This window comes from Mustela putorius, unplaced genomic scaffold (assembly GCF_011764305.1).
Source record: "Mustela putorius furo isolate JIRA1106 unplaced genomic scaffold, ASM1176430v1.1 tig00000281_pilon_pilon_pilon, whole genome shotgun sequence".
Classification (NCBI taxonomy): Eukaryota; Metazoa; Chordata; class Mammalia; order Carnivora; family Mustelidae; genus Mustela; species Mustela putorius.
Genome location: NW_025421343.1, coordinates 3,305,820 through 3,330,969, shown reverse-complemented (window position 1 = coordinate 3,330,969; position 25,150 = coordinate 3,305,820). Strand labels below are relative to the sequence as shown.

The 25,150-nt window shown below is 53.2% G+C and overlaps 3 protein-coding genes across 3 annotated transcripts; 1 reads left to right on the top strand and 2 right to left on the bottom strand.

Annotated features, from left to right (window-relative positions):
• The first annotated feature begins 806 nt into the window (after positions 1-806).
• On the top strand, positions 807-5,016 carry PRADC1 (protease associated domain containing 1). Its single transcript, XM_004742199.3, has 5 exons — positions 807-981; positions 2,970-3,070; positions 3,740-3,849; positions 4,102-4,269; positions 4,476-5,016. Exons 1-5 carry the CDS (start codon positions 915-917, stop codon positions 4,594-4,596), a joined length of 567 nt encoding a protein of 188 aa, XP_004742256.1. The 5' UTR covers positions 807-914; the 3' UTR covers positions 4,597-5,016.
• Positions 5,017-5,471: 455 nt separating this feature from the next.
• SMYD5 (SMYD family member 5) lies at positions 5,472-17,455 on the bottom strand. The gene is made up of 13 exons (XM_004742198.3): positions 17,329-17,455; positions 13,308-13,416; positions 12,381-12,520; positions 11,806-11,927; positions 11,371-11,440; positions 10,681-10,785; positions 9,796-9,858; positions 9,502-9,572; positions 9,100-9,206; positions 8,664-8,720; positions 7,734-7,828; positions 7,091-7,161; positions 5,472-6,992 (listed from the first exon to the last, which is right to left on the bottom strand). The coding sequence occupies exons 1-13, from the start codon at positions 17,422-17,424 to the stop codon at positions 6,845-6,847; spliced, it is 1,254 nt and encodes a 417-aa protein (XP_004742255.1). The 5' UTR covers positions 17,425-17,455; the 3' UTR covers positions 5,472-6,844.
• A 1,708-nt stretch (positions 17,456-19,163) lies between these two features.
• On the bottom strand, positions 19,164-24,679 carry NOTO (notochord homeobox). The gene is made up of 3 exons (XM_013051056.2): positions 23,875-24,679; positions 22,433-22,656; positions 19,164-19,946 (listed from the first exon to the last, which is right to left on the bottom strand). Exons 1-3 carry the CDS (start codon positions 24,248-24,250, stop codon positions 19,788-19,790), a joined length of 759 nt encoding a protein of 252 aa, XP_012906510.2. The 5' UTR covers positions 24,251-24,679; the 3' UTR covers positions 19,164-19,787.
• Positions 24,680-25,150: the final 471 nt, after the last annotated feature.

Sequence of the window (25,150 nt, the reverse complement as noted above, 5' to 3'; positions counted from 1 at the left end):
CCAGACCAAGGAATACAATAAACACGAACATTTATTGAGCGCTATGGGATAGGCTTACGTTAAATATGCACTTGGTGAGAGATTTCATGAACCCTTCCAATCCTATCGCGTTGGTACTATTATCATGCCCATTTTATAGATGGAGGAACTGAGGCTGAGAGGTTATGAAAGTTGTGCAAGGTCACAGCTGTAGGCTAAGTGGTAGAAAAGCAGACGTGGGCACCCGGCACCTGGCCCCAGTGCCCGTTTTCCGGCTCTGCGCTGGCCACAGCCTCCTCGAGGGAGGGGATCACTGAGCCGGGTCCCCAGCGCCTACCGACAGAGAGCGCGCAGGCACTGGTGGAAGTGGGCAGAGGACGAGCGGAGTGGAGGTCGCGGAAGACCACCTGAGCGCCAGACGAACGCCTTCCCAAAGAGGGGGTGAGGAGGAGGAAAGCACGGTTGTGAGAAGCAAATCATCGTCTTGCTAGGCGGCCGCAGGGAAGATCAGGCCGAGTCCGCACCTACTGACGGCTAAAGCGAGTCCAGAGAGTTGCCCATCTCCAGTCGGCTTTCCTCCCCGGCCCGCCCACCAGCCCGCGCTGTCCTGGAGCCGAATCCAAACTAAGAAATGCTAGGGCGCGGGTGTGTGGGGGGGGGGGGGACGGTGGCAGTTGCTGTTAAGAGTTTAGGCCAATCAGCCCTCGGCCCCACTTCACTCGACCAATAGGAAGTAGGCTAAGGCGCAGAGGCGGAAAGTGTAGCTACACGAACAGGCATCAGAGCCAATCAGCCGTGGGCCTCGTTCCCGTCCGCCAACCAGCAGCAAGAGCGGGTCTGGGGGCTGGAGGCCGGAGCAGCTGTCAGGCTGAAGTCCGGCGAGCTAGCGCGGTGGGGCGGTCGGAGGAAGCGCGGCGCCGGGCCCGGCCCTGGAAATGGTCCCCGGCGCCGCGGGCTGGTGTTGTCTCGTGCTCTGGCTCCCCGCGTGCGTCGCGGCCCACGGTGAGCGGCAACGGGCGGGGCTGCGCTGCGGGGCGGGGCTGGCCCTCTATCTCGCTCGCGTGTCGGGCCGGGAGTCACGGGTCACCTTGGGGACCCCGCGAGTTCGGGGCAGGGCGGGTCTGAGGATGGGCGACTGGACTGGGTGGGTGCTGGCCCCCGGCGACTTGAGCAGGGCGCGGCCTGAGGCTGGACTCTGAGTCCTCAGCTCCCCACGTCGAAGCAGGACTCCTCTCCACGCCCCCAAGAGCGCCGACCCAGATGGCTGAAGGGGCGACCGGGAGAAAGAACAAGGGCCAGCTAGAGATAGTACAAGCTGGAGATACGTATGTGAGCATACAGGGACATACATTCTTACACGTGGGCTCACATGTACAGGCACACACATACACACACAACCTGTTTGCTCCTGAAGGAGCACATAAACATATACACCCTACACACACTTGAGCACATACGTGTACCCACACTTGATTTACACAGATCAGTAGATGCAAAGGCCAGGTGAAGATATGTGTGGGAAGGAGGAGGAGTTTAAAGAAGGCTTCTTGGGAATGTATCTGTATCTGGTGGGAAGTCCCCACTCCCGGGGTAAAAGCTGTGAGCCCAATGCCAAGCCAGTGGAACTCTCTCTGGTGGCTGTGATATGGCCTGGAGACAAGGATAGCTAAAGCCACAGTCAGGCCTAACCCTGACACACAGTAGTGGTGTGATAGTCTGTTGACTGACTACTTGACGTGTGGCAAGCAGCTTCCACATTTCCACATTCCTCAATCTCTCTGAGCTGAAGAACCAAGGATTCAAGTCCAGGTAAAATTTTAAACTTTGGTGCTGAAGAGAAGATCCTAAACCCCAGAAAAATCTGGTTGTTCTGAAAATTCTCTTCCTCAGTGCAATGGAGCTGAAAATAGTTCTTCACTCCTTCAACAACCTTTATTGAGCACCCACATATCCCAGCCGCTGTTACATAATGTGGATACAGCATTGAACTAAGCTCTGAAACTGTGGTTCTTGCCTTAGTGGAGGAGACAGACATTAAACAAAACAGTATGAATACTGTATAATTACAAATTATGTTGAAAGTGTCAAAGGAGAAAAAGCTCATTTTGGAGGGGCATGGGGGAGAGAGCAATGACAGGGCTTAAGGTTTCTCTAGGAAGTGACAGATCAGTTATGACCTAGCCAATGAGTAGGAGTGAGCCCGGTGAAGAGGCATAGCTGGGGTGGGGAAAGGGGAAGAAGCCTCCCACATAGAGGCAACGCCTATAAGAAGACTCAAGAGAAGGGAAGAAACTGAAAGGAGGCCAGGAAGGAGTAGATGAGGTTGTAGCAGCCAAGTGCCAGATGGAAGAGGACCCTACAGGCCACAGTTGAGATTTAGATTTTATTTTGAACACAAAGGCTAGTTGTTGAAGGGTTCTGGAGCCATAAGCATGGTGACCTCATCGTATTTGCTTTACGATATTTTAAGAAGCCCCATGGCTGTTGTTTGGGGGGGGGGATAGACCATAGAGAGCAAGAACAGAGGCAGACAGACCAGTTAAGAAGCTGGACCCATGAGGACAAGAAAGGACAGTGGCTGGACAAGGGGCATGGCAGTGGAACCGGAGTCAACTTTTAAGTTTTAGTGAGAATCGTTTTATACTCAGGCTACCACAGCTCCACCTTGAAACTCTCATGTCCACTTCAGAGCAAAGATGGATTCATCCCGAGAGAGAACACAGAGGCTCTCCCTCTTCCTGGCTCCCCTGTGCAGCAGCAGCAGTGGCGGCGGCAGCAGCAGCAGCAGCAGCTGATATGTCTGGGGTTACTAACTCTCTTTGCATCAGGGCAGAGACCATCCATCTCACCCATCAGGAGGACTCAACATGGCTAAAGCTGGGCCCCTGAGCCCAGACTACAGCCAGCCCCATTGAACAGTGGGTCCATGATCTGAACTTGAACCAGCTTGTTCTTTGGAGGCTTCTCACCCGTACTCTTTTATCTTTCAGGCTTACGCATCCATGATTATTTGTACTTCCAAGTGCTGAGTCCTGGAGACATTCGCTACATCTTCACAGCCACACCTGCCAAGGACTTTGGTGGTATCTTTGTAAGTTCAGGGAGACCCCTTTGTCTCTGATCTTATCTCCATCTCCATCCCACCAAGTAAGGCGACCCTCTCATCCCTTCAACCAATACTTGAGTGCTGGGACAGGGGAGAATGCAGAATCCTGGTCTGTCCTCCTGGGGCTGCTGTGCAGGAAGGAGTCACGGGTCACCTTGGGGACCCCGCGAGTTCGGGGCAGGGCGGGTCTGAGGATGGGCGACTGGACTGGGTGGGTGCTGGCCCCCGGCAACTTGAGCAGGGCACGGCCAGTGGTGCAGATTTCTGGTTAGCTACCCTCCCAGGTGTAATACAGACTTGAGCACCAGACAGGGACAAAGCTGTCTTCTTTGAGGACATGAAATAGTGAGAAACCAAGGGCTCTGCTAGCTTTGTCTGCACTATGTGACTTAAGGCAGGTTACTTCCCCTTTCTGGGGAAGTAGAAACTTCCCCTGAAACCATACCAACTCTCCTACGTATCTCATAGAAAGGCAGGGTCGAGTGGGACAACTAGATAAGCCTTTATGAGAATTTAGTAAAAATAATTCAGTGCCCAACATACCGAAACCACTCCACGTTTCCTTCACACTTTGGGAAGAACCAATAGGGGACTGTCAGCCTGGTCTTGGAACTGGCATGGCTCCTCACCCTGACCTATCTAAATGTCTTCCAGCACACAAGGTATGAGCAGATTCACCTTGTCCCTGCAGAACCTTCGGAGGCCTGCGGGGAGCTCAGCAACGGTTTCTTCATCCAGGACCAGATCGCTCTGGTGGAGAGAGGGTAAGGAGCAGACAGACGCTGGCACCAGAGGAGGGCCCGGCATAGGGTAGATTCTGAGATCAGTGTTGGTGGTGGTGCTCTGAAACAATTCACATTTTGAATGGTCTTTAAGAAATGTCTTAAGATGATTCATGCCTTTTGGCCACTTATAAAAAATTCTCCCTGGTCCTTCTTTCATCCTTGCTGTGGCAGTCTGGAGGAGGGCTAGTTAGGATCTTGTCTTTCCTTTGGTCTCATCACCACCTCTTCCAGGGGCTGCTCCTTCCTCTCCAAGACCCGAGTGGTGCAGGAGCACGGCGGTCGGGCAGTGATCATCTCTGACAATGCGGTTGACAATGACAGCTTCTACGTGGAGATGATCCAGGACAGTACCCAGCGCACAGCTGACATCCCTGCTCTCTTCCTGCTCGGCCGAGATGGGTGAGGGCTCCTTATCTCTGGCTGTATCAGCACCAGGCTGGGTGCCATGACTTGGGGAGGTCAAGGGCAATCACCAGTCCTTTCCCGCAAGCCTCAGTTGGAGGGCCAAGTGCTTGGGCTCTAGAACTCCCAGAGTGATGGGGACAGTGGGGCATGATGGGGTGCTGAGAAAGTGACCATCACCACCTCTCTTCATGCCCTCCCAGCTACATGATCCGTCGCTCCCTGGAACAGCATGGGCTGCCATGGGCCATCATTTCCATCCCAGTCAATGTCACCAGCATCCCCACCTTTGAGCTGCTGCAACCACCCTGGACCTTCTGGTAGAAGAGTTGGTCCCACATAACCAGCCTTAAAACAACTCTGGGCTGGGAAAGGAAAATCCAGGAATTCTGCTCTTTGGGATTTGGGGACAGGTGGAGTTGGGTAGAGGAAAAAGGCTTGGGCCTTGGCTATGCTAAAAGCCACGCCACTGGCCTTCCCTTCCTCAGGGCCCCCAAACATCTCATGCTATGGGAAGAGTCAGGCCCCAGAGCTTCTTGGCTAGAATCTGGAACAAAAGGGGCTAAAGCCAAGTGGCCCAAGAGCCACCTGTGACCTGTCACATCCCACCTGGCTCCAGCCTTCCCTTGCCAGGGTCTCCTCAGTGTGCTTCACAGCACTTGCTGGAGTGGTTCTAGGAGCTTTTGTTTGAGGAATTAATAAACCCTCACTGACTTTTTAGCAATAAAGCCTCTCATCAGGGTTGCAACTGTGTCCTAGAGTAAGAGCACATGGGCGGGAGGGGCCTTCCTACTCATCTGGTCCCATGCCCTTATTTTGAGGGGTAGGAAACTGAGTCCCCCAGAGGGTAAATGACTTAACCAAGGTCCTTCAGGACCTGTGCTTAGGCTACCACCAACCTTGGATCCTGATAAAGCCTGCTTCCTGCTCAAGAACTCAGGAAGCCATAGGTCAGTCCCCTGAGAAGACTCCTGTGATAACCTGGTCCTGGGGATCCACATTAGACCACAGAAGACCTGGGCTATTGGCATTTGGAAACATGTAAAGCAGAGCGTGGGCAGACAGTGCAGAGAGGAGCCCAAGCTGAGGAGCTGTGGCTCCCCTCTCTGCCATCACCTGGTCTACACTGCGTGCCTCTGCACCACCTCAGTGACTGCTATGGGCCCCAGGCAGCTTGTCAAGTCATTCTCCACAAAGCATTCCTGCAGAGGCCTGTCACCACTCACACTTTATTGGAAACAGTGGGCAGGCAGGGGCGGGAGGGGGGTGCTGGCTGCTATGAAGGAGTAAGAGCCCAAGAGGCCACACAGGTGGGGCACCACCTGACTCATGATCTAGGACAGACTATGGGGTGGGCACCTGCCCTCTCAGAGATCCCTCAGCAGGGGTGGTGGCAGGCCCGCCAGGAAGGTAGGCAGGCAAAGAAATTGCAAGTGATGGTCTGTAATTCTCAGAGCATCCAACCCAAGAGTGAGGGGTGGTGCTAACTGGGGGGAGATGGGAGGGTGACACAGGCAGGGCTTAAGTCAGAATATCTAGCCCAGCTCCTCTAGGTTTCTGGAAGACTTCAATGTTCCTCTCTGGAGACCCCAAAGATAGAGATCAAGGCCAGGAGAGCCCCTCACTGACCCATATTAAACTGGTCCCAGGGAAGCCTTTTGGGCATCCAAAATTAAGGAGCACAGGCCTGTTGTGCCCCAGTGTCAGCCAAGCTGCTGGAGTCCTCGGTGGGAAAGAGTGTGAGGAAGGGGTGATGATCCCCCACATGCTGAGGGAGGATCCCCTCCTGAGGGAGGCAGAGGCCTCCTGCGTACCTCATGTAGCCAGCCACTGTGCCAGGGCCTGAGAAGCAAGGCACAAGGTACAGAGATTCCGGAGTCTGGGGAAGGGGTTAATCTCCACTCCCCCAGAAGTTGAAATAAGGACGTGAGGAGGTGGGCAGAAGGAAGTATCCCCTTGGTCCAGTGTCCAGGGCACAAAGCCTCAGGGGAGATGCTCTGGAGGCCTGGAGGCCAGGCTGCTCCTTCCTGCCTCTCCCAGCAGTGCTAGCAGGAGGCAGTTGCCTTAGCAGCTTTAACAGTGGGAGGTGGGGAAGAAGGTGGAGGCAGCTCAACCCCTCTCCTGTCACTTCAGTGCAGTCAGGCCGTCCTCAGATGGCCACTTTGTTACCCCCTCTGTAGCAGGTTGAAAGGGGTGAAGCCTCAGGTGGACAGGTAAGCGGGGCCGGGGGCAAGAGACACTGTTACGGCCTGACCTTGGCTGCAGCTGCTACACCTGGAGAGTGTGTGCATGTGTGTGCGCGTGTGCATGTGCGTTGTGCGGGGACAGTTCTGAGAGGCTCAGTGACAGCGCAGAGCCTGAGCCCCTCAGCAGCAGTGTCCAGGGCATGAGGTCTGGTGGGAGGTGAGTGCCTAGGGCCTAGGGTCCGGCCTCTGTCCTACCCTCTAGCAGAAACAGAGCTGGAACGGGCGGGGGGTGGAGTGGGAAGATAGCAGGCAAGGAGAGTGGGGAGCTCCTTCCAAGCCTCCCCTCTGGGGGAAGGCCCCCTTTTCCTGCAGGGTCTGGGGTGATGTCACACATCAGTCATCTCATCGCCTAGCTCCGCATCTTCTGGCTCTCCTTCCTCCTCCTCTTCCTCTTCCTCCTCTTCTGAGGTCACGTTGGGTTCATCAGCCTCTGCCAGGCATTTGGGGCAGGAACAGACAAACAGATAGTTCTCTCTGCAGGGGATGGGGGGAGGGTGGTGAGGGTGCAGTCGGGCGGCCACCAGGACAGAGCCTCCCGGAGCCTGGCCACCCACCACATCCCCAGCTGACACCTGAGGATCTTGTGGCGGCTGTGGCGGCTACGCTCCCGCTGACAGCAGTCTAAGTAGCTGATACAGATTTCCTGGAGGGCAGAGAAGAGGAGGGGTCAGACAGCTGCTCTCTTAGATGGGCTTGGGGCCTCCCCAACCACTGGCCGAGGAGAGGGGACTGTGGTTGGCCTCAGGCCACGGCTATGGGCACTCAGTGGCCATGGTCTGTGGCTGGGGTCAGAAGTAATCTTGACACAGTGCCACCTGCTCTGGAAGAAGACTCAGCCAGGCTCCATGCACTGTACTAACAGCCCCCAAGCGCACACATACCCCCACAGCCCAAGCCACGAAGAGTCGTATCTGGCTTTCTTAGAAGCTGTGCATTTGTTGACCAAAAGGTGGCTAGGAAGAAGCTGGGCATCTAGTTACATCTCAGTCACTGCTCTGAGGCTTTCTGGTTATTTTTTGAAGAATTGGGGGGTAGGGTGGGGTTAGAGCATAATTATGGGTAAAAAGACTCCTACCCTGGGGCATGTGAGGACTCAACCAAACAGCCTGAACTTGGGGCTCTAGCCACTGTTGCTCCCAGTACCAAGGGGAAACTTGCAAGGCCCACTGCTCCCCCGCCCCCCAGCCCCTGCCCTACAGCTCCCAGCCCCCTCACCTCTCCTGGCTTGATATCCTCCAAGGCAGTGACATGCAAAAGGAAGTTGTTTTCTGGGAAGGAGGTCTCTGCATTGGGGACACAGCTGTGGTTACCTGGGTCATGAGAGGCAAGTCATAAGGACTGCTGACTAACAAAAATAACAGCCTGGCAGAGCTCCCATCCTTCCTTGTTCTCTCATCGCTGCTACAGCTGTGCAGGTCTTGGCACCCAAGTTTCCCAACTCCCTGTCCAGTGCTCTTTCCTGAAGACCCCAGAGCACAGGCACAAATGCACTCCCACTTCACACCGCCTCCCACCTGCTGTCACTGCCCCTGCTGTCCTCAGCACTGGGCAGCTTGATTCTCAGTTGTTTCCAGTATCCTGCAGAGGGAGGGACAAGGCTGTGAAAGGAACACCTGCCCAGGCCGGACCCCTTAACTCAGTCCTGTCTGCTACTGGGCATCTGGGAACAGCTGAACCAGACCCTCTGCAAGCCTAGTCTGGGGGCAGAGTGGCCCACGTCCTGGGAGGGGGTGCTCACAGTGAGGAAACCCAGGGGGAGAGGGTGAGATCTGGAAAAGACAATTCTGTGAGCTGGCTTTGCCCCTCTCTGTCCGGGGCTATTGAGCCTCAGCTTCCAGCCTGAGCTCCCTCCCAGGAGTCTGAGGACCTCCCAGGCTCTTACAACACTCCCCCCTGACCCGAAACCCGGCAGGGCAGTGGCGGTGCGAAACCGAGTCTTCTGTTTGCAAGAATCAGAACTCTTGCATCCTGCCCACTGGAAGGTTTTATATATACACATATATTAAGTCCAGGGTATGAATGAATGAGAAAATGATGGAACAAAAAGGCCCAGGAGAATCCCCAAGGAAACTCAGACCTAATCCTGCTCTCAGACTCCTCTCCACCAGCCTACCAGGGCCACCCCTCCTCAATGCCATGACTCACAGCAGCTCTGAAGCACAAAGAGGCCAGATCCTTCACAGTTAAGAAACTCGCCAGTGGCTGTAAGACAGTAATATGCAGATGTTATTCTACCCATTTTACTGGGGGGAATGAAACTAGGCTTGTAAGGACAGGCACTGGCTCTACTGTCTTACCACTTGGCTACTACCAGTTCATCTGAACTTGCTTCTTGGAGACATGAGCTTTTCTGTAAATGGTATCACCACACTTGTCCAGCACCCCCCACCCCCAGCATCGAGCCTCTGTATGGATCTCAGAGTCATGGCTTATCTATGTGTCCTACGGATGGATCTGAAGCTTCCCATAGGCACACAGGGATTATCTTCCCCAACTATTCGGTCAGAACTCCCTCAGAAGGCTATGTGTCTGACTGGGGGGCATCTGAGGTTGGGTGAGACCAAGGCTCCATCTCACCAACCTGCCTCGATGTCCTTGTACAGCTGGTCAATGAAGGCGTCCAGCTGCTCTCGGTCCTGAGGCTTCAGCTCCAGAGCATCACAGGCATGGACCCACTGGCTCAGGGAGCTGGGGGGTCCCAGGCATCCATGGTTGGAGAGGAGCAGGCCCAGCTCACAGGGCTCTCCACCTCTAGGCAAGTTAAGCCCACTTCCTTCTCCAGGGCACGGGCCCATGTTCCCCAAAAGACCAAGGCTCCCAAGAGCAAATTCTAACACCTCAGTCTTCTGACTCCCACCACTGCCTCCAGTCCCGCTCTCTGGCCACAGAATCATACTTTACCCCATCCTAATCCTGAAAGGAGGTGTGCTACCTTCCAGCCCTAAGGGACAAGTTCAATAGCTTTGGAATGTTCTCTCCTAACCTGGTCCCAATTCCTTGGCCATTGGTCCCAACAAGAGCAAAGAGAGACCGGAATCCATCTGGAGTAAACCACTGTGGGGAGAAGAAAAATGAATGCTCAGGTTCCAGCCACTCGCTTTTCTTCCTGACACAACTCTCTATTCAGGAAGTCTCTGAGTCAGTCCCATCCCAACTTCATACCAGGTCAGCTCTGGCTTAGCTCTCCAAGTAGGAGGTGCTGACCGGGTTGCTCGTGGAGAGCTGGAATGAGTAAAGAGCCATTGGTTCCCCGCCCCACCCCCCCGCCCGCGCTCACCTGGCTGAGCGCCTCCTCATAGAGGGCCTCTGTGAAGAGTCTCCGTAGAAGTTCCAGCTGGCCCTGGTTTGGGGGAAGCAGGGAGAGATGTGCATCCCTGGGGATTTGCCATGAGCACCCAGACAGGCCCCAGAAGACCAGGAGAGGGAAGGAAAAAAGGGCCAGCTCATGGAAGAGCTTTCCCTAAAGGCAAAGGAAGCCCACAGAGTCTTTATTTGTAAAGAACTTTGGCAGTCTGGGGAATTGTTCCAACTTAGGGGGGCGAACCCCAAATTCCTCCCTATCCTACAGCGATTGTACCAGGAGGGCTGAGGCAACGTGGCTTGGAAAGTCTGTCCTCACTGTCATCTTCCAGGCTCCCTAACCTAGTCTCTGGCCCAGCCTGACTCCCTATCTCCTCTCCTCAGAATGAATGGAGGCCCCCCCAGCTCCCTTTAAGCCCTGCCTGTACCTTTAGGGAGCTCCTGCATGGAAGTTGGCTGTCCTCGGTGAGAATGTGTAATCTTTGGGTGGGAATAAGTACTCAGCACATCGGCAGCTAAAATCCTCCTGTTTCACGCTGCTCCCTCACTCTTTGGACCCCCAACCCTCTGTTTTCCATTATAACTGACTTGCCCATTGCTATCCTATCATGAGATTCTGCCTAACTTTGTCAGGGCACCCAACCCCTCCTTCCTCTCTCATCACCCCACTTCTCAACTCTTGGTCTGTGTTAGGTCACAAGGTGAAATAGTAGCAGGAATATAGGCCCTCTAAATAGATTTTTGGCCCCAGGTTCTAACCTCTTCCTGGGGCTGGGAAGGGACCAAATGTGGAGCTCCCATCAGACAGCCACAGAACCATCCAAGGCTGTTGCGGGTGGGGGGATCTCAGGAGAAGACTGACCTTGAATTTGTCCCCCAGGAGTTTGTGGACAATTTCCTCCTCCTCGTTGGCCGTTTTATTACAGAACTGGGAGAAGAGCCTGATCCAACGATCTTTATCCTTGGCCTGCAGTGAACAAATATACTTCAGAGTCACATTCACTATGCCCGTGTGTGTATGCATGTGCATATGTGGACTCCAGGATGCCTGCCTCCTTGCTGCTGCTTGTGCCCAGGCGGGAGGGTAGCCTGTGACTCTGAGGCCCCTGCCATTAGGGAAACACCAGCACACAGGAGGTTCTCTGTAGACCCTTCTCGGCCTGGGGACTTCCTCCGTGCCACACCCACACCCAACCTTCTCCCCAGCTGGGCCAGGCTAGCCGGTTCAACACCACTTGAAGAAACAGGATGATGAGGCTGAGAAGCTTCAGTGTTAGCAGAAGGGGTTGGAGTGGCTCCTCTCACTTGACACGTAAGGCACGATCTTGAGAAAGTAGCGCCTAGAAGCTGAGTGTGTGACCTGCTGCTGCACAGGACGCCCTCTCCCAGATCAGAGTCTCTTGCCGGAGCTGTAGGTAGCTGCTCCTGATGTTTCCACAGCCTAGGCGGAGCTGCATCCAAGGCAGGGTCTCGAGGTTGCGGGGGTGGTGACTGAGGCCAAGAGGCAAACGAGGTCAGAACTGGCTGCCCTGGGAGGGCTGGGTGGGCTCACCTGCTTCACCGTGGCCACCATCCGGGCCATCAACATGATGCTTGCCGTCTCAGGGGGGTAGTGAACACTCCTGGGGAGAAAGAAAAGGATATGGCCTGAAATTCCCTCCGCGGTAGCTGCGTGCAGGGAAGTCCAGGCTGACTGCCACAGAGAGTCCTTCCTGCCGACTCCATTTATAACCAAAGAGAGGAAGTCACTGGCAAGGACGTGGGCAGGACTTCACATCTCTATGGGCACCATGGGGCTCTTCCTGGGAGTGTGTAAAATGCTGAGGACAGTGGGGCTGGGGGGTCACATGGAAGGTGATGTGACCTCAGTTTAACCCCGAGATGGAGGAAAAACCTGGGGGATGGTAAGTTTAAGAAAGATGACTATATCTGCTCATCTCAGGCAAAGAGGGAAGATAAAAGGGGGAAGAGATGAAGTGCTACCTACCTCCAGGCTTCCTGCAGCTTATTGAGAGGGTGCAGGGGGTCATCCTGGGAGGGCCCTGGGCACAGGACCTGATGATACTGCTCAGCAGCCGCCAGCCGACATTCTGCACTGCAGTACATCACCTGGTGGAGTGGGGCGACGTCAGCACCCCAGGATCTGGCCACGGGGTGAGGCGCAGATAGCCCTCCAGGCTACTCGCCTCCACTAACTTCTCTGAGCAGCCTGAGCAGTAGCTCAGTGGCATCACGAGGGCCGAAAGCACACGGAGACCCAGAGCATGTGAGAGGGGCACCCAGGCTTGTAAAACAATGGGAAGGAGGGAGCTTTCAGACAGAGGGAAGAGCCCTTGCTAGGCTGCTGGGAAGAGGGCAAGTTCCCATTTTCTATTTTCTAGATGGTGGGACTGGGACAGGGAGGACAAAGCTGGAACAGGAATGGAGCCTTCTGACGCTCTTCCCCTCCATCATGGCTCGCTGGGGGCCCTTAGCAGGTCTGTTGTCATTCCTATCTCCTTGCAGAGGACTGCAGCTAAGGCTTCTCCCCCACCCCCAGGTGCAATTCCGGGGGCTGCTTACCTGACAGTGCGGACAGTTCTGGTGGAGGTCCTTGCGCACGGCACACAGCTCGGGGTGAGGCAGAACCTGGCCTGGCTTTCCTGTCAGCCTCTGAGCATTCTCCTCCGCCTTCTCCAGTGCCCGAAGGCAGTGGTCACAGGCTGAGGAAAAGAGCCACACAGGAAAACGCGCGCGTCTTTATACCAGGGGCCATGTTCTGTCTCGTTCACAGCAGTATCCCTAGGGCTAACAATAGTGGCTGGCACACAGCAGGTGCTCAGCAAACATTTGGGAAGTAAGTAAATGAATGACTGTATTACAGAACAGAACGAGTGAATGCTTTCACATGCATTCCAGGGCAGACTGGTTTTCTTCCCTCTCTGGAGTCCCACCCCTCCTGTCAGGCACTCTGCCCTTCCCAATGTGACTTAATCTGTGGAGCTTCTCTCCTATCCCCCAGACTGTGCTTTCCCCACATTCGGCAGCCAGCTGACCCTCCTTTCATGTTTGTCTCTAGCCTAAGAAAAGTGTAAAGAAAGCACGTGGCTGGAAAAGCTAAGGGCATCCTACCTGCTTCTGATGCCTAACTCCACCTGTTTTGATCAAAGGGCCTGTGGCCTCCTCTTGGTGCAGGGAGGCACATTAGCACAGAGACCTTCAGCATGACACCCAGGCCCTTATACTCTGACTCAGACTGAGTTCCACCTGAGCAACAGTCCTCCCCACCCCCAACAGGGAGCAGGCTGGAAGAGCCCCTCCACCGCTCACCCCCAGTCCCAAATGCCCTGAAGCTAGAGACAAGCATGGTTCTCAGGCATGGCTCTCCAAGGGAAGATGAACTTCTCTCCCAACGCCTGAAGTCCCAGAGACATCAGCTAACGTAGCTGTCTTCCATGCACAACAGCAGCTGGGCCCAGCAGCCACGAGGAGTGGATGAGATGTGCTCACCTCGGTAGCGATAAAGTGCATTCCAGAGAAACTGTGCGGCCACCAGAGGCCGTTCTACAAAGATGGTCTCCCCCTTCTGGATCAGTTGTGTGGCAAACAGCCCCTTACCCTACCAGGGAGAGAAGGAATAGGATGATCATAGGGAGAGAGAAGACCTAGCTCCAATGGTTCCCGGAGGGCTGCCCAGCATCACCTCCCACACACCCTCCTCTCAGGAGAGGCCTCTCTGCCTTGGGAGGGTTCACGGAGCATGGTCAGCGCCCTCCATAACTACCTCCTCTGCAAATGCAGCTCTGACCTACTTTCAGTCCCACTTCTTTCAGCCTGGTCAGAGCAGAAGGACTAGGATGGGGAGGGTGCCACCATGTCAGCCAGAGGAGGAGAATTTTTGGAATGGCTGGAAGCGCACTGAGGCTCCTGTACCAGGAGCTGGTAATGACAGGACAATCTTCTTGGTGTCACCCATGTGGCCCTCCAGGACCCTGGCAGTGATGCTGCTGCTCAGAGCTGCAGAGGACTCCTATGCCACAGAAGAGGGAGCCCTAGTTTGGGGGAGAATGTGCTGCATTTCTCTGGTCCATGGGACACTCATAGGACCCAACCAGTTCTCAGTGTTATACTGAAAGGAAGGATGATTCCGAGCCCTAATACCATCTGCTGTGAAATGAGCCAACTGCTTCATTTCTTTGCATCTGTTTTGTATATGAAAGGTATTATCGTAGTACCTACCAGGTAGTTTCCATGACACACCTCAGCCCAGGTGAATGTACCTTATGAGCTTTAGCTCCTTACTACTCAAAGTGACGTTGACAGGCAGCATGGCGTCATCTGGGAGACTGTTAGAAATGCAGAATCTCAACCCCCTCCAAAAGACTTGCTGAAGGAGAATATGCATTTTAACAGGATGCCCAGGTGATTAGTGTGCACGTTAAAGTCTAGAACTCTGGTCTAAAGCACTGTGCACATCATGTAAGACATGAAGGAGATGCAGAGGGACACAGAAAACGGCTTTGGGACCCAGGCAGTTACTGGCCCTGTGGGGCACTTACTCCCACCGTTCACTTAGAGAAGGGTGCCGCCCTGAACTGCACTGAACTGTCACCAAAAGAGAAAGTAAGAAAGAAAGAAAGGGAGAGAGAGAGAGAGAAAGGGAAGGAGGGAAGGAGGGAAGGAAGAGGAAGGCAAGAACCGACGGACTGATACAGCAGTAAATGTCCCATCATGTGGCCTCTCAGGTAGCTCCCCATTTACTTCTAGCACTGGCACTGTGGCTAGAAAGCAGCACCTCCCAAACTCAGAGGAGCAGGGATGTGTAGACCAGGATGGCTCTGAGCAACCCATGAGCTACAGTTCACAACCCTGAACAACTTGGGTAGCTCTAACAGCAGAGTGGGACAGCTAGCATGAAACCTCTGGCTAAAGCCGTTGATGCATCCTTGGTTGTCTTCTTGGAACCCCACCTTCAAGCCTTTCAGGGCCGGACCCAATCTAGCAAAATGAAAAGATGGTCTTCCTCTATGGGACAAAGGGAGATGAACACAGACCCACATTATCGTGGACAATCTCAAATCTCAACACTGGGTAAATAACGATGTCTTTCTCTCTCTTTCTGAAGGCCCAATGCAGAAAGTATTTAGTAATCAAAACAATGAGAACAGAATCGGAGCTGGTTTCTTTATGAAACCGTTCATCCCCCAAACATAAAACAGTGTTTTAAGAAAAGCAGCTTTCATTAATATTACCAAGAGGCTTGGAGAGAAGTGAGCCTGAATGAGAGGGCCAGAAACTTGCAAAGATGGCTCTAATTTGAAAAGTTAAGTTTTAGGAAAAAGACTGTAAATTTTAAAAGCTTTACTACATGGGTAATATTCTAGGAACAGAGAAATTACCAGAACCAAATTCAAAAGGAAGAAAGCCTAGGGACACCTGGGTGGCTCAGTTGGTTGGGTATTTGCCTTTGGCTCGGGTCATGATCCCAGGGTCCCATGTGGAGCTCCTTGCTTGGGGAGGGCAGCCTGCTCCCTGCTCTGCCTAATGTTACCTCTGGCTCATGCTCCCCCTGCTTGTGTTCTCTCTTTCTCTGACAAATAAATAAAATCTTAAAAAACAAACAAACAAACAAACAAACAAACAGAAAACAAAAGGAAGAAAGCCTAGACAAAGAAGCAGTGCCAATATCTGGCTGACCTGCACCTGTACCGCATTCTGGTTGGCATCCATCCTCTTTGGTCAGACACTATCATGTTCTGATTGGTCCTGTCCCTGGCAGAGTAGTTGCTAAATTTTTGAAAGCTCGCTCCTGCCAATATCCAGAGAAGCAACAGAGAAAATAGTAAAAAAACAACCCCCATGTGAGGACCCTAGACCATATGGTTCATGAGCCACCTCTCTCAAGCCAAAGAATAAGTAATTCTCATGCTATTTAAACTACTAAGTAACAGAGGAAAAAATGGAAAGCATCTCCATTTTACCAAAAAACAAGTGTAACTCTGATGCAGTAACCGGAGGAAGAGAGCACAAAGAAAAAAACCTCATAAGCAATCTCACTTGATGAGTACAGATGTAAAAAGCCTGGGATAATCTATCTTGTCACCATGTCTAAGTGGGTATGTGATTTTCTCCAGCTGCAGATCAGATGTGGGCATGGAGAGGCTGGCCAACACATTCTTCCAAAGGTGGGGTTTGATAGAAGGCTAGGACAGGACAACTGGGCAAGTAGAGCGGCTGATGTGATGATGTTAGAGGAAGAACGGAAGAGAGGAGGGGATGAGAGAGAGGCTGTGCAGTGAAGGCGAAGGTGACTATCTCCGTGTGCTAGGAGTGATGGAACCTGGACACCATCAAACTATGAGCTGATCAAGAACACCAGAGGCCTGTGTGCAGACAGAGATGTGAGCGGCTGAGGAGGTCAAGAATATAGGGGAGCTGCTTTATCACGGAAGGAGAGGAACGCTCCAGGTGCATCTGGAGTGGGAAGAAGTCAATGGAAGGTTGGGCTCTGAAGAGCAGAAGGTAGATGACTAGAGAAGGCTGACATCTTGGGCAGGGACTGGGGATACACATAGCCATTACACATGATAAATTATTCAACCTCCTCAGTAAACAAAGAAATGTAAATGAAAACAAAGCCATACCATTTTGCACATATCATACGGCAAAGTTAATTTGGAAAGAAAATACTCTGCTAGGGAGAACAAAAGGATGTGTGCACAGAAATTGAGCTGCAAGACTTCGGACCTCAGGATGAAAAATAAAATAAAATATAAAAGTCCATAAATAAGTAGTTGGTTGACCTATTTAGAAACAGGTTTATTGATGTTGATTCACTACTGCATCAAAAAGCGATTGCAAAAATTATAATTTTAATATCCACATATTTGCACAAGCATAGGATTATGAGTGATTTTTGCCTTCTCTTTCCTCACATGCATTTTTCTACAAGTAACTTTTGAAACACAATAACATAACAAAATCCTGGCATTTCTCTGTCAAAACGCTTCAAACGGGCCACGGGTTTAGAGCTCAGTTTCCAAATTCCTTAGCATTCCAAGGCCTTTCGTGAAGGGTCTCGGCCTCCCTCCACACCCATTTCCAAATCTCACTCAGAAAGTTCCCTGAGGGCCCACGCTTTTTTATACCTAAATTTCCTCTGCTCAGCATATCCCCGCCCACCGTACCTGGGGCTCAGCAGCGAAGTCCCCCCACTAGCCTGGCCGGAAAAGCCCGGCGCCACCCGCCTCGGCCCCGCCCGGAGCTACAGGAGCAGAGCCCCGGGCTGGCGCACCGGGTCCCGCGGGAAGGGGGCGCGCGCGCACGGAGACTTCGGAGCCCCGGGTCCACCGCGTGACCTCCCCGGAAGCCTGCGCGCGGGGACAGACAGGGAACCCCCGGGCCGCGAGTAGGGACGGAGCCGTAGAGTACGAGCGGCAGAGGAGCTTCTGCTCCGGGCCCTGGATCCCGTGGGGCTGTCTCCAAGGTCGGACAGGGTAGAGGGCTCCCGGAGAGTCCGCCTTGTCCTCACCTTAGCGCTGCTTACGAAGCGGACTTCCACGGCGACCCGGGCCCTACCTGCCACGCCCACGCAGAAAGAGAACACGTCGCACATGGAGGCCGCCATCTTGGGCGCGCCTCCGCCTTATGACCCTTGACCCCGCCTCGACCTGGGAGGCCCCGCCCCTCTCCGGCCCCGCCCCCGGTGTGTGTGTCGGAGGACCTCGGGTTTACGCTCTAGGGTGTACGTGCGGACTTAGATCCCTTTAATCTACGTGTTTAGGTCGATTGGTTCGGTGGCTGGATGTAGCTGGGTCTGCCTTTGTGTTTTACATCTGTTTGGTTTTTCGTCTGTGTCTTCGTACATACCTGTGTATCCTAGCGTATAGGTGGGTGTATAGTTTTGATGTATCTGTGTGCCGTTCGTGTTTATGTGCCCTGTTGTCTCTGTCCACCCATTGGCCCGTTTAGAGTCAAGCGCTCTTTAGACCTAGCGGAGAGCAGGGGTGGGCAGCAGTCAGCCGACCTCTACCCTCTCTGATCCACCTGAAAGGAGGGACTAGCTTACTGCACGTGTCCATCCTACTCGCTCGGGTGCAAAATTCCCCCTTCCTTGGGCCTTCAAGCTGGACTTGTGCTTCTCTCAGCCCCTTCAGGGGCATAGGCACCTTGCAGCCTAGGGGTGGTGGAAGGTGGTACACGGTGCACCTCAGGTCTGAGGACCCCTGAAATTGTATGCAGGAGTGTGCATATGCACATTGTCTTGGGAACAGGAGAGGGGCCTGTTCTTTCATTCAGGACCCCAAAAGCCTGATGCCATGGACGTATAGCATCTGTTCCCACAGCCAAGGCTGACCACTGTTTCCTTGCCTCGTTTCCTTGTCCTGCAATGGATGCTGTGCTCCTTGAAAAACACATTGTTTATATCTGTTATGGTATGGTGACATCAGGGATTGGGGAGAGCCCAGGAACTGCTGAATAGGTTAAGTCTTTTATTTTTTAAATAATCTATATTTTTAAAGATTTTACTTATTCATTTGACAGAGAGAGACACAGCGAGAGAGGGAACACAAGCAAGGGAAGTGGGAGAGGGAGGAGCAGGTTTCCCGATGAGCAGGAAACCTGATGTGGGGCTTGATTCCAGGACTCTGGGATCATGACCTGAGCCAAAGGCAGACGATTAAGGACTGAGCCACCCAGGCACCCTATTTTTTTTTTTTTTTAAATGAGTCAATTGAAGAAGCAGGTGCTGGAAGAGGCAGATGCAGCTGGATCCCTTTGATTAACAGAGTGGACTTTGGGTCCGGCATTAGGATTTCCCTGAAGACAGGAAGAGGAGCTCTTGAAGCTGGACCCTGGCCTCCCTCAAGTCTGTGGCCTGGTGTCTAGGAGAGGATGGTCTACCACCAGTTGGAGGCATGTGGTTTTTCCAAGACAACCTCTTCTCCCTGTCTTCTCTCCCGCAGACAGCAGTGGGGACCATGCCTTCTCCCACCACTAGGTGGCAGGGCACGCCTCTTTCACTTGTTCACCTCAGTACCCAGAGGCCATTCTAGATTTTCTATCAACACCCTCTGCTCAGGAATGTAGAGCACTAAAGAAATCAGTTCTGTGCTGGTGACTGGGCTAACAAGAGCAGGCTATCAGCATGCTTCTTAGAAACTGAGGAGCTTCCTGGGAAGGAAATGGAACCACGAGTTAGGGTCTTTTTTTTTTGTTTTTTTTTTTAAGATTTTATTTATTTGACAGATAGAGATCACAAGTAGATGGAGAGTCAGGCAGAGAGAGAGGAGGAAGCAGACTCCTTGCTGAGCAGAGAGCCCGATGCGGGGCTTGATCCCAGGACCCTGGGATCACAACCTGAGCCCAAGGCAGAGGCTTAACCCACTGAGCCATCCAGGCGCCCCACGAGTTAGGGTCTTGAAGGGGGAGAAATTGTAACCATCTCATGGAAATACAGCAGAGTTTGTGACAAAATGCCTACCTTGGCAAAGGCAGAACCAAACTGCTCTATTTTATGTAATGATGGAGAGGGGGACAAGATGGGTAGCTAGAGGGAAAAATATGGTGGTCAGGGTAGCATGTCTGGTCCTAAGCAGGGAGCTGGGGCTGAGCTCCTGAAAATGGTGACAGTTCAGACAAGAACAAGAAAACTTTGGGAAACTCTTTGCTCTCAACTCCACCATCTCTGGTGGGCAAGAGACTTCTAAGGCCCAGACACTGATTCAAGGAGGCCCCTTCTCCATAGCCAGACCAGGAAAAGATTAATCTGTGGAGAGGTCAGTGCTGGTGTAAACACCACACATTGCCCCACATACTTGCTTGGGCCTGGCACCCTGTAACAACTTTACAGACATCCTGTCAGTGCTGGGAGGATGAAGTTGCCAATGCACCCATTATACAGATGAAGAAAAAAGGCTCAGTAGTTCCAGTGAGTGCCCCCAAGAAAAATTAGTCCAGACAGCCCAGGTTGAGCTTCTGTCCCAGTCCTCAGCTGTCCATTCCTGACTCAGGGTCTTCTCTCTGGTTGCTGTTGTCAGAGCTGCTGGAGGGTTCGTCTTGGGAGGCAGCCATGGCAGACACAACGGGCAGCTTCAGCCTTTGCTGCTTCTGGTACTTGACCCTGCGGTTTTGGAACCAGACCCTCACCTATAATCAGAGGCAATGGTCAGAGATTAGAATGTGACCAGCAGTTCCCATGGTTTCCCCCATTCCTTGGTGCCTACTGCTCTCACATTCTGCTCTCATATTCGCTCTTCCTTCTAACGGGAGCATTTCCTTCAAAACACCCTTCCCTATAATTTTAGGCACCATTTGTTTATCCAACAAATATTTATTGAGCTCCTATTATGTGCTAGGCAGGATCCTAGGTGATGGTGATATGTGGTGAGCAATAGAGGTATAGTCCCTGACCTCATGGAACTCACAGACCAGAGAGACATACAACAAACATGGAAACAAAAACAAACACAAATGGGGGTTTGAACCTCCCCGAGGAACCAGCACTTAAGCTGAGGCCCAAAGGATAAGAGGCCACTTTAATGAGGACAGAGAAAAGCAGGCTGGATCAGGAGATGACCTGTAGGAAAGCTTGGGGTGTTTGAGGACCAGAAAGGAGGAGAGCATGGCTGAAGGATCTGGGAGTGAGAGATGGGGAAGTGAAGAGACAGTGGGAGAAGGCAGCATGGGCCAGATCACCTAATACCATGGAGGCTGTGGGTAAGGAATATCAGCTTTTGGGTGCCTGGGTGGCTCAGTGGGTTAAGCCGCTGCCTTCGGCTCAGGTCATGATCCCGGGGTCCTGGGATCGAGTCCCGTGTCGGGCTCTCTGCTCAGCAGGGAGCCTGCTTCCCTCTCTCTCTCTCTGCCTGCCTCTCTGTCTACGTGTGATCTCTGTCTGTCAAATAAACAAATAAAAAAAATCTTTAAAAAAAAAAAAAGGAATATCAGCTTTTTATTTTTTTAAAGATTTTATTTTTATTCATTTGACACACAGAGAGAGATCACAAGTAGGCAGAGCAGCAGGCAGAGAGGGAGCAGGGAAGCAGGCTCCCTGCTGAGCAGAGAACCCAATGCAGGGCTTGATCCCAGGACCCTGAGACCATGACCCGAGCTGAAGGCAGAGGCTTAACCCACTGAACCAGCCACTCAGGTGCCCCAGCTTCGAGGCTTTTAAGTGGGATGTGACATAGTCCTGTTTGCTCAAGTGAATTGCATATCTGGCTGCTTTGTGAAGAATGGATGAAAGGAGAGGCAGAGACACAGCTGGCAGACTACTGTGATAATCCAAAAAGAGCTGGGACCAGGATGAACTAGGGGCAATGGAGAAAAGTAAAGCGATCCCAGTTGTATTTTGGAGGTACAGGTGACAAGGCTTGCTGATGGACTGGAAACAGGAGAGGGGGAATCTAAGAGGACTTGATATTTTGACCAACTGGATGGATGGTGGGGCCATGAGTAGGGAGAGGAACAGATCTGGAAAGAAATAAAGTCAAGAATTGAGGTTTAGACTTAAATTTGCAATGCCTGTCCTAGGAGACATCTAAATGGAGACCTCAAGAAGGTAGGTTGGTGTACAAGTGAGAAAACAAGAAGATGGGCGAAGATACAAACCTGGGAATTGTTAGCTTATATATGGTATTTAAAACCATGGGATTAAATGAGATGGGGGGACAGAGGGCAAATATGAGGTCACAAAGAGAAGAGTACCCTACAGAGGTGACAGAAAAGTGGCTAGAGACCTGGAAAACCAAGAATGCAGTGTCTAAAAGCCAAGAGAAGTATGTGTGTCAGTAAGAGAAGGAGCAGTCAATTGTATTAAGTGGGGAGTTAGATGAAAGGAAAACAGCTGCTGACTTTGACAACATGGAGAGACTTTGAGGAGAAGTTCTGATGGAATGGGAGGGGAAAATTCATATTGGAATGAGTTACGTAGTTGGGAAGTGAGGACGTAGAGAGACTGACTGTCACAAGTTCTTGGCAAGTCTGCCTATGATAAAAGCAGAAAAACGGTGTAGTAGCTGGAGGGGGATATGGAGGTCAAGTGAAGGGTTATTCTTATTTTAAATATTTAGTTCCTTGAACATACTTAATTTCACTGTCAGCTCCTTTTTTTTTTTTTTTTAAAGATTTTATTTATTTGACAGACAGAGATCACAAGTAGGCAGAGAGGCAGGCGGAGAGAGAGGAGAAAGGAGGAAGCAGGCTCCTCACTGAGCAGAGAGCCCAATGCGGGGCTCGATCCCAGGACCCTGGGATCATGACCTGAGCCGAAGGCAGAGGCCTTAATCCCCTGAGCCACCCAGGCGCCCCTTAATCCACTGAGCCACCCAGGCGCCCCATCAACTCCTTTTTAAATGTGGAAACATAAAGTTCTAGGTCAATATCTAGATTAATGGGTGTTGTTCCCATAATGTGTTTTCCTGTGGGACTGTTTTCCTCATTCATGTAGGGAGTGTACCAGTGATTAGGGCATGTGGTCCCATCCTGTCCCGTCACCCCCCCACCACCACCACCGTGGCCTGGCAAGAGAGGAAGAAGGCCCAGGTCTTCCCAACAACCTCACCCAGGTCCTTCTGGAGAGCAGAGCCCACCCCCAGGTACAGCCCTGAGCTTGCAGGAGCCCCTGCTCCTACCTGGTTCTCGGTAAGGTTGAGCTGGGCTGCCAGCTGAGCTCTCTTCTTCCCCACAAGATTGTGCTGCTTTGTAAACACATTCTCCAACTCTTCCAGCTGCTTCAAGTTAAACATAGTCCGAACCCTCTTTTGGGGTCTCTCAGTGTCCTGGAGTTCCTCTGTTGGAGCCCAGTCTGGGGTACCCCAGAGGCCTGAGCAGTGAGTCAGCTCTAAGCCTAAAGAGCCTATGTACACATGTGTACACACACACACACACACACACACACACACAAAATATGCATAAAATACCTCTGGAAGAATAAAGAGACTTGGAATCATTGGCGGCTTGTGGGGTGGGGTTAACCCCACCCCCAGGTGACTGGAGGACAGGAATGTTAAGGGAAACTCTTCTCCCTCTAACTTAGTAAACATTTTTTGAAGTTTGAACTGTATCAGTGTAGTAACTATGCAAAAACTAACTTGAAAATGAGATCACTGTAATATAAAGCAGTAAACTGCAACTCAGAGCTCAGCTGCCTGAGGAAGTTAGGGCAAATGGGTTTGGAGCTCTGCACGCAGGTCACTCCCCTGCCGTGGCCGTGAATTTGGATAGGTTTTGAGAGCCTGGAAGGGGTGTGGGGTGGAAATGCAGAACGGAGAGCTCCCAGGGAGTGGGCACCAACTCAGATGGTTACATCCATTTTGGCACCAGTTGACAAGGCTTGCACTAACTTGGCTCCTGTTTTCCTCAAGGGGAGGTGGGGAAGCATGAATCAGATTGCCAAAAAAGGGCGAAAGCTCCTGGAGGTGGCTGTTAGGGCTAGAGGACAACGTTAGGTCAATATTTACATTCTCACTGGGATGCAAGACATCAGCCCCACATCCGGAGGTGCCCCATCTAAGAGCGCTCTACGCATATGTACTTGAGTATGGAGCACTTAAGTGTGGAGCCTAAGCTCCACAGACGGGAGCTGTGGGGGACGCCACGGGGGTCTGGGCATTGGTCAGCTCCTCGCTGGACCTCACCACCGCAGCAGCCGCTTCTCCCAGTTAAGAAAGGGCCGTTCCTTTGGGAAGACAGCTGCTGTGGCGCTATCAAGCCTTCTCGCAGGGAGTGTCGAGGGGGCAAGAGACTCTACAAACCCCTTCTGGGGGGACACTGTGGCCCTGGCCGGGTCTTCCGAGGCCGCGTGGGACTCACCCGCACTTCCCCCTCCGCCCCCGCGCTCACACACACTTCCTGCCCGCTCAGCAGCTAGCGTGCGCGGCGGCCGTCTGGAGGCCAGTCCCTGTCTCTTGCCTCGGATTCCACGGCAAGGTCAAGGGTCATAGGCCCCCTTCCCACTATGGCCGTGCGCGGTTCTCAAACTCAGGGACTGCTCTATCCTGTGCCCGCTGCCGCGGCTGCCGCGCTCCAGCCGCCCCGCCCAGTTCCCAGGTCGCTGCGCCGGGGCACCTCGTACCTGTGACGCCCAGGCCCTGCAGGCAGCAGAAGTGAGGCACGCGGAGCCCCGGCCCCGGCGGCTGGGGGCACGGCTGGTGGAGACCCACGCCCAGGTAGGTGGGCAGCCACGTCGCAGGAACCCGGGAGGGAGCGGTGCCGAGCGTCGCGGCGGCGCGGGGCGGAACGGCCGGCGGGGAGGCGGTGGGCGCGCGGCGGGCGGGCCTGGCCAGGATGGCCTCGACGGAGAAGGACGACTCGAGGCGCCCGGGACCGCGGGGTGTGCCTGGGCCGGCCGGGCGGCGCTGGGGCGCAGGGGGATCGCCAGAGAGCGGGGGCTGGTCCCGAGCGCCGGGGGGAGTGGGCGGCCGGCGGCCTCGCGGCACGGGGCTGGGCATGGCGCGGCCCCCGCCGGATCGGGCCCAGGGAGCGGAGCCAGGGCCTGTGGGCGGCCGTGCGGGGAGTGCGAGAGGCGAGGGGGAGTACCCCACGATGAGGGAGACTCGTCGGTCAGTAGCGGCCCAAGCGCTGGGCTAGGGCTCTTAAATTTGGCGGGGCGGGGCGGGGGGCCGGCCTTTTCCTCCAGCCGCCCAGGGTGGGCCTCCGGCGCCCTGCGGGGCCCGACCCTCCCGAGTCCGCGCGCGGCAAGTCAAGGTGGGCACTCCCTCCCTCCCTCCGCGTTTGATGAGGCCCATCCTGGTGTGGTCGGGAAAGGACCCTGAGCTCGCTGTGGCTCCCTGGTGATTCTGGGCGAGCTACCCGACCCCTGAGCGCCTTCAGGCCTGGCCTTATCCTTGCGCCATCTTTGAAGCAGAAGCCCCAGCCAGATTCAACTGGGACTAAGCAGACCTTAAAAAAAAAAAAAAAAAAAAAAAGTTTTATTTAATTTAAATATCTTGATAAACAAAGTAAATTTCCCATCCGGCTTCCCAGCCACTCAGTTTCCCCTGCCTGGAGACACCGCCATGGTTACCAGTTTCTTTTTGGATTTTTCCAGGAACTTTCTGCACCCACATTACCTGGGTCCCACTGGAAAAAAATCTTTCCTCTATCCCAAAAGGTGGAAGGGAAAAAACTATAATGGTTTCAGCTTAAGAAATAGTCTTTATCACCAGTGCATAGAAGTTGTGTACAAAACTCCTTGAGTTATGTAGGTTTAGGGCCGGCATTTGTATCCCTGCTTTTTGGATGAATAATCAGTACTTACCAGCTGTTGTTCTTGAGCAAACTACAAGTTACTGTTTGTATTTCCTTACCTCTTAAATGGGAGATACTAGTAGCTGCCTTGTGGAGTTGCT

Bases quoted from the DNA above. Each gene is read 5' to 3' on its own strand.
- PRADC1 (XM_004742199.3), top strand. From the start codon at position 915: ATGGTCCCCGGCGCCGCGGGCTGGTGTTGTCTCGTGCTCTGGCTCCCC. The intron at 3,071-3,739 runs GTAAGTTCAGGG...AATGTCTTCCAG, and splicing joins AGGACTTTGGTGGTATCTTT to CACACAAGGTATGAGCAGAT. The intron at 3,850-4,101 runs GTAAGGAGCAGA...CACCTCTTCCAG, and splicing joins ATCGCTCTGGTGGAGAGAGG to GGGCTGCTCCTTCCTCTCCA.
- SMYD5 (XM_004742198.3), bottom strand. From the start codon at position 17,424: ATGGCGGCCTCCATGTGCGACGTGTTCTCTTTCTGCGTGGGCGTGGCA. The intron at 10,786-11,370 runs GTGAGCCCACCC...TGTTCACTGCAG, and splicing joins TGGTGGCCACGGTGAAGCAG to GCCAAGGATAAAGATCGTTG. The intron at 9,859-10,680 runs GTCAGTCTTCTC...CCCCCAAACCAG, and splicing joins TCCTGGGGGACAAATTCAAG to GGCCAGCTGGAACTTCTACG.
- NOTO (XM_013051056.2), bottom strand. From the start codon at position 24,250: ATGCCCAGCCCCGTGCCGCGAGGCCGCCGGCCGCCCACTCCCCCCGGC. The intron at 22,657-23,874 runs GTACGAGGTGCC...ATGTGTACATAG, and splicing joins GCAGGGCCTGGGCGTCACAG to GCTCTTTAGGCTTAGAGCTG. The intron at 19,947-22,432 runs GTAGGAGCAGGG...CTCTGATTATAG, and splicing joins TCAACCTTACCGAGAACCAG to GTGAGGGTCTGGTTCCAAAA.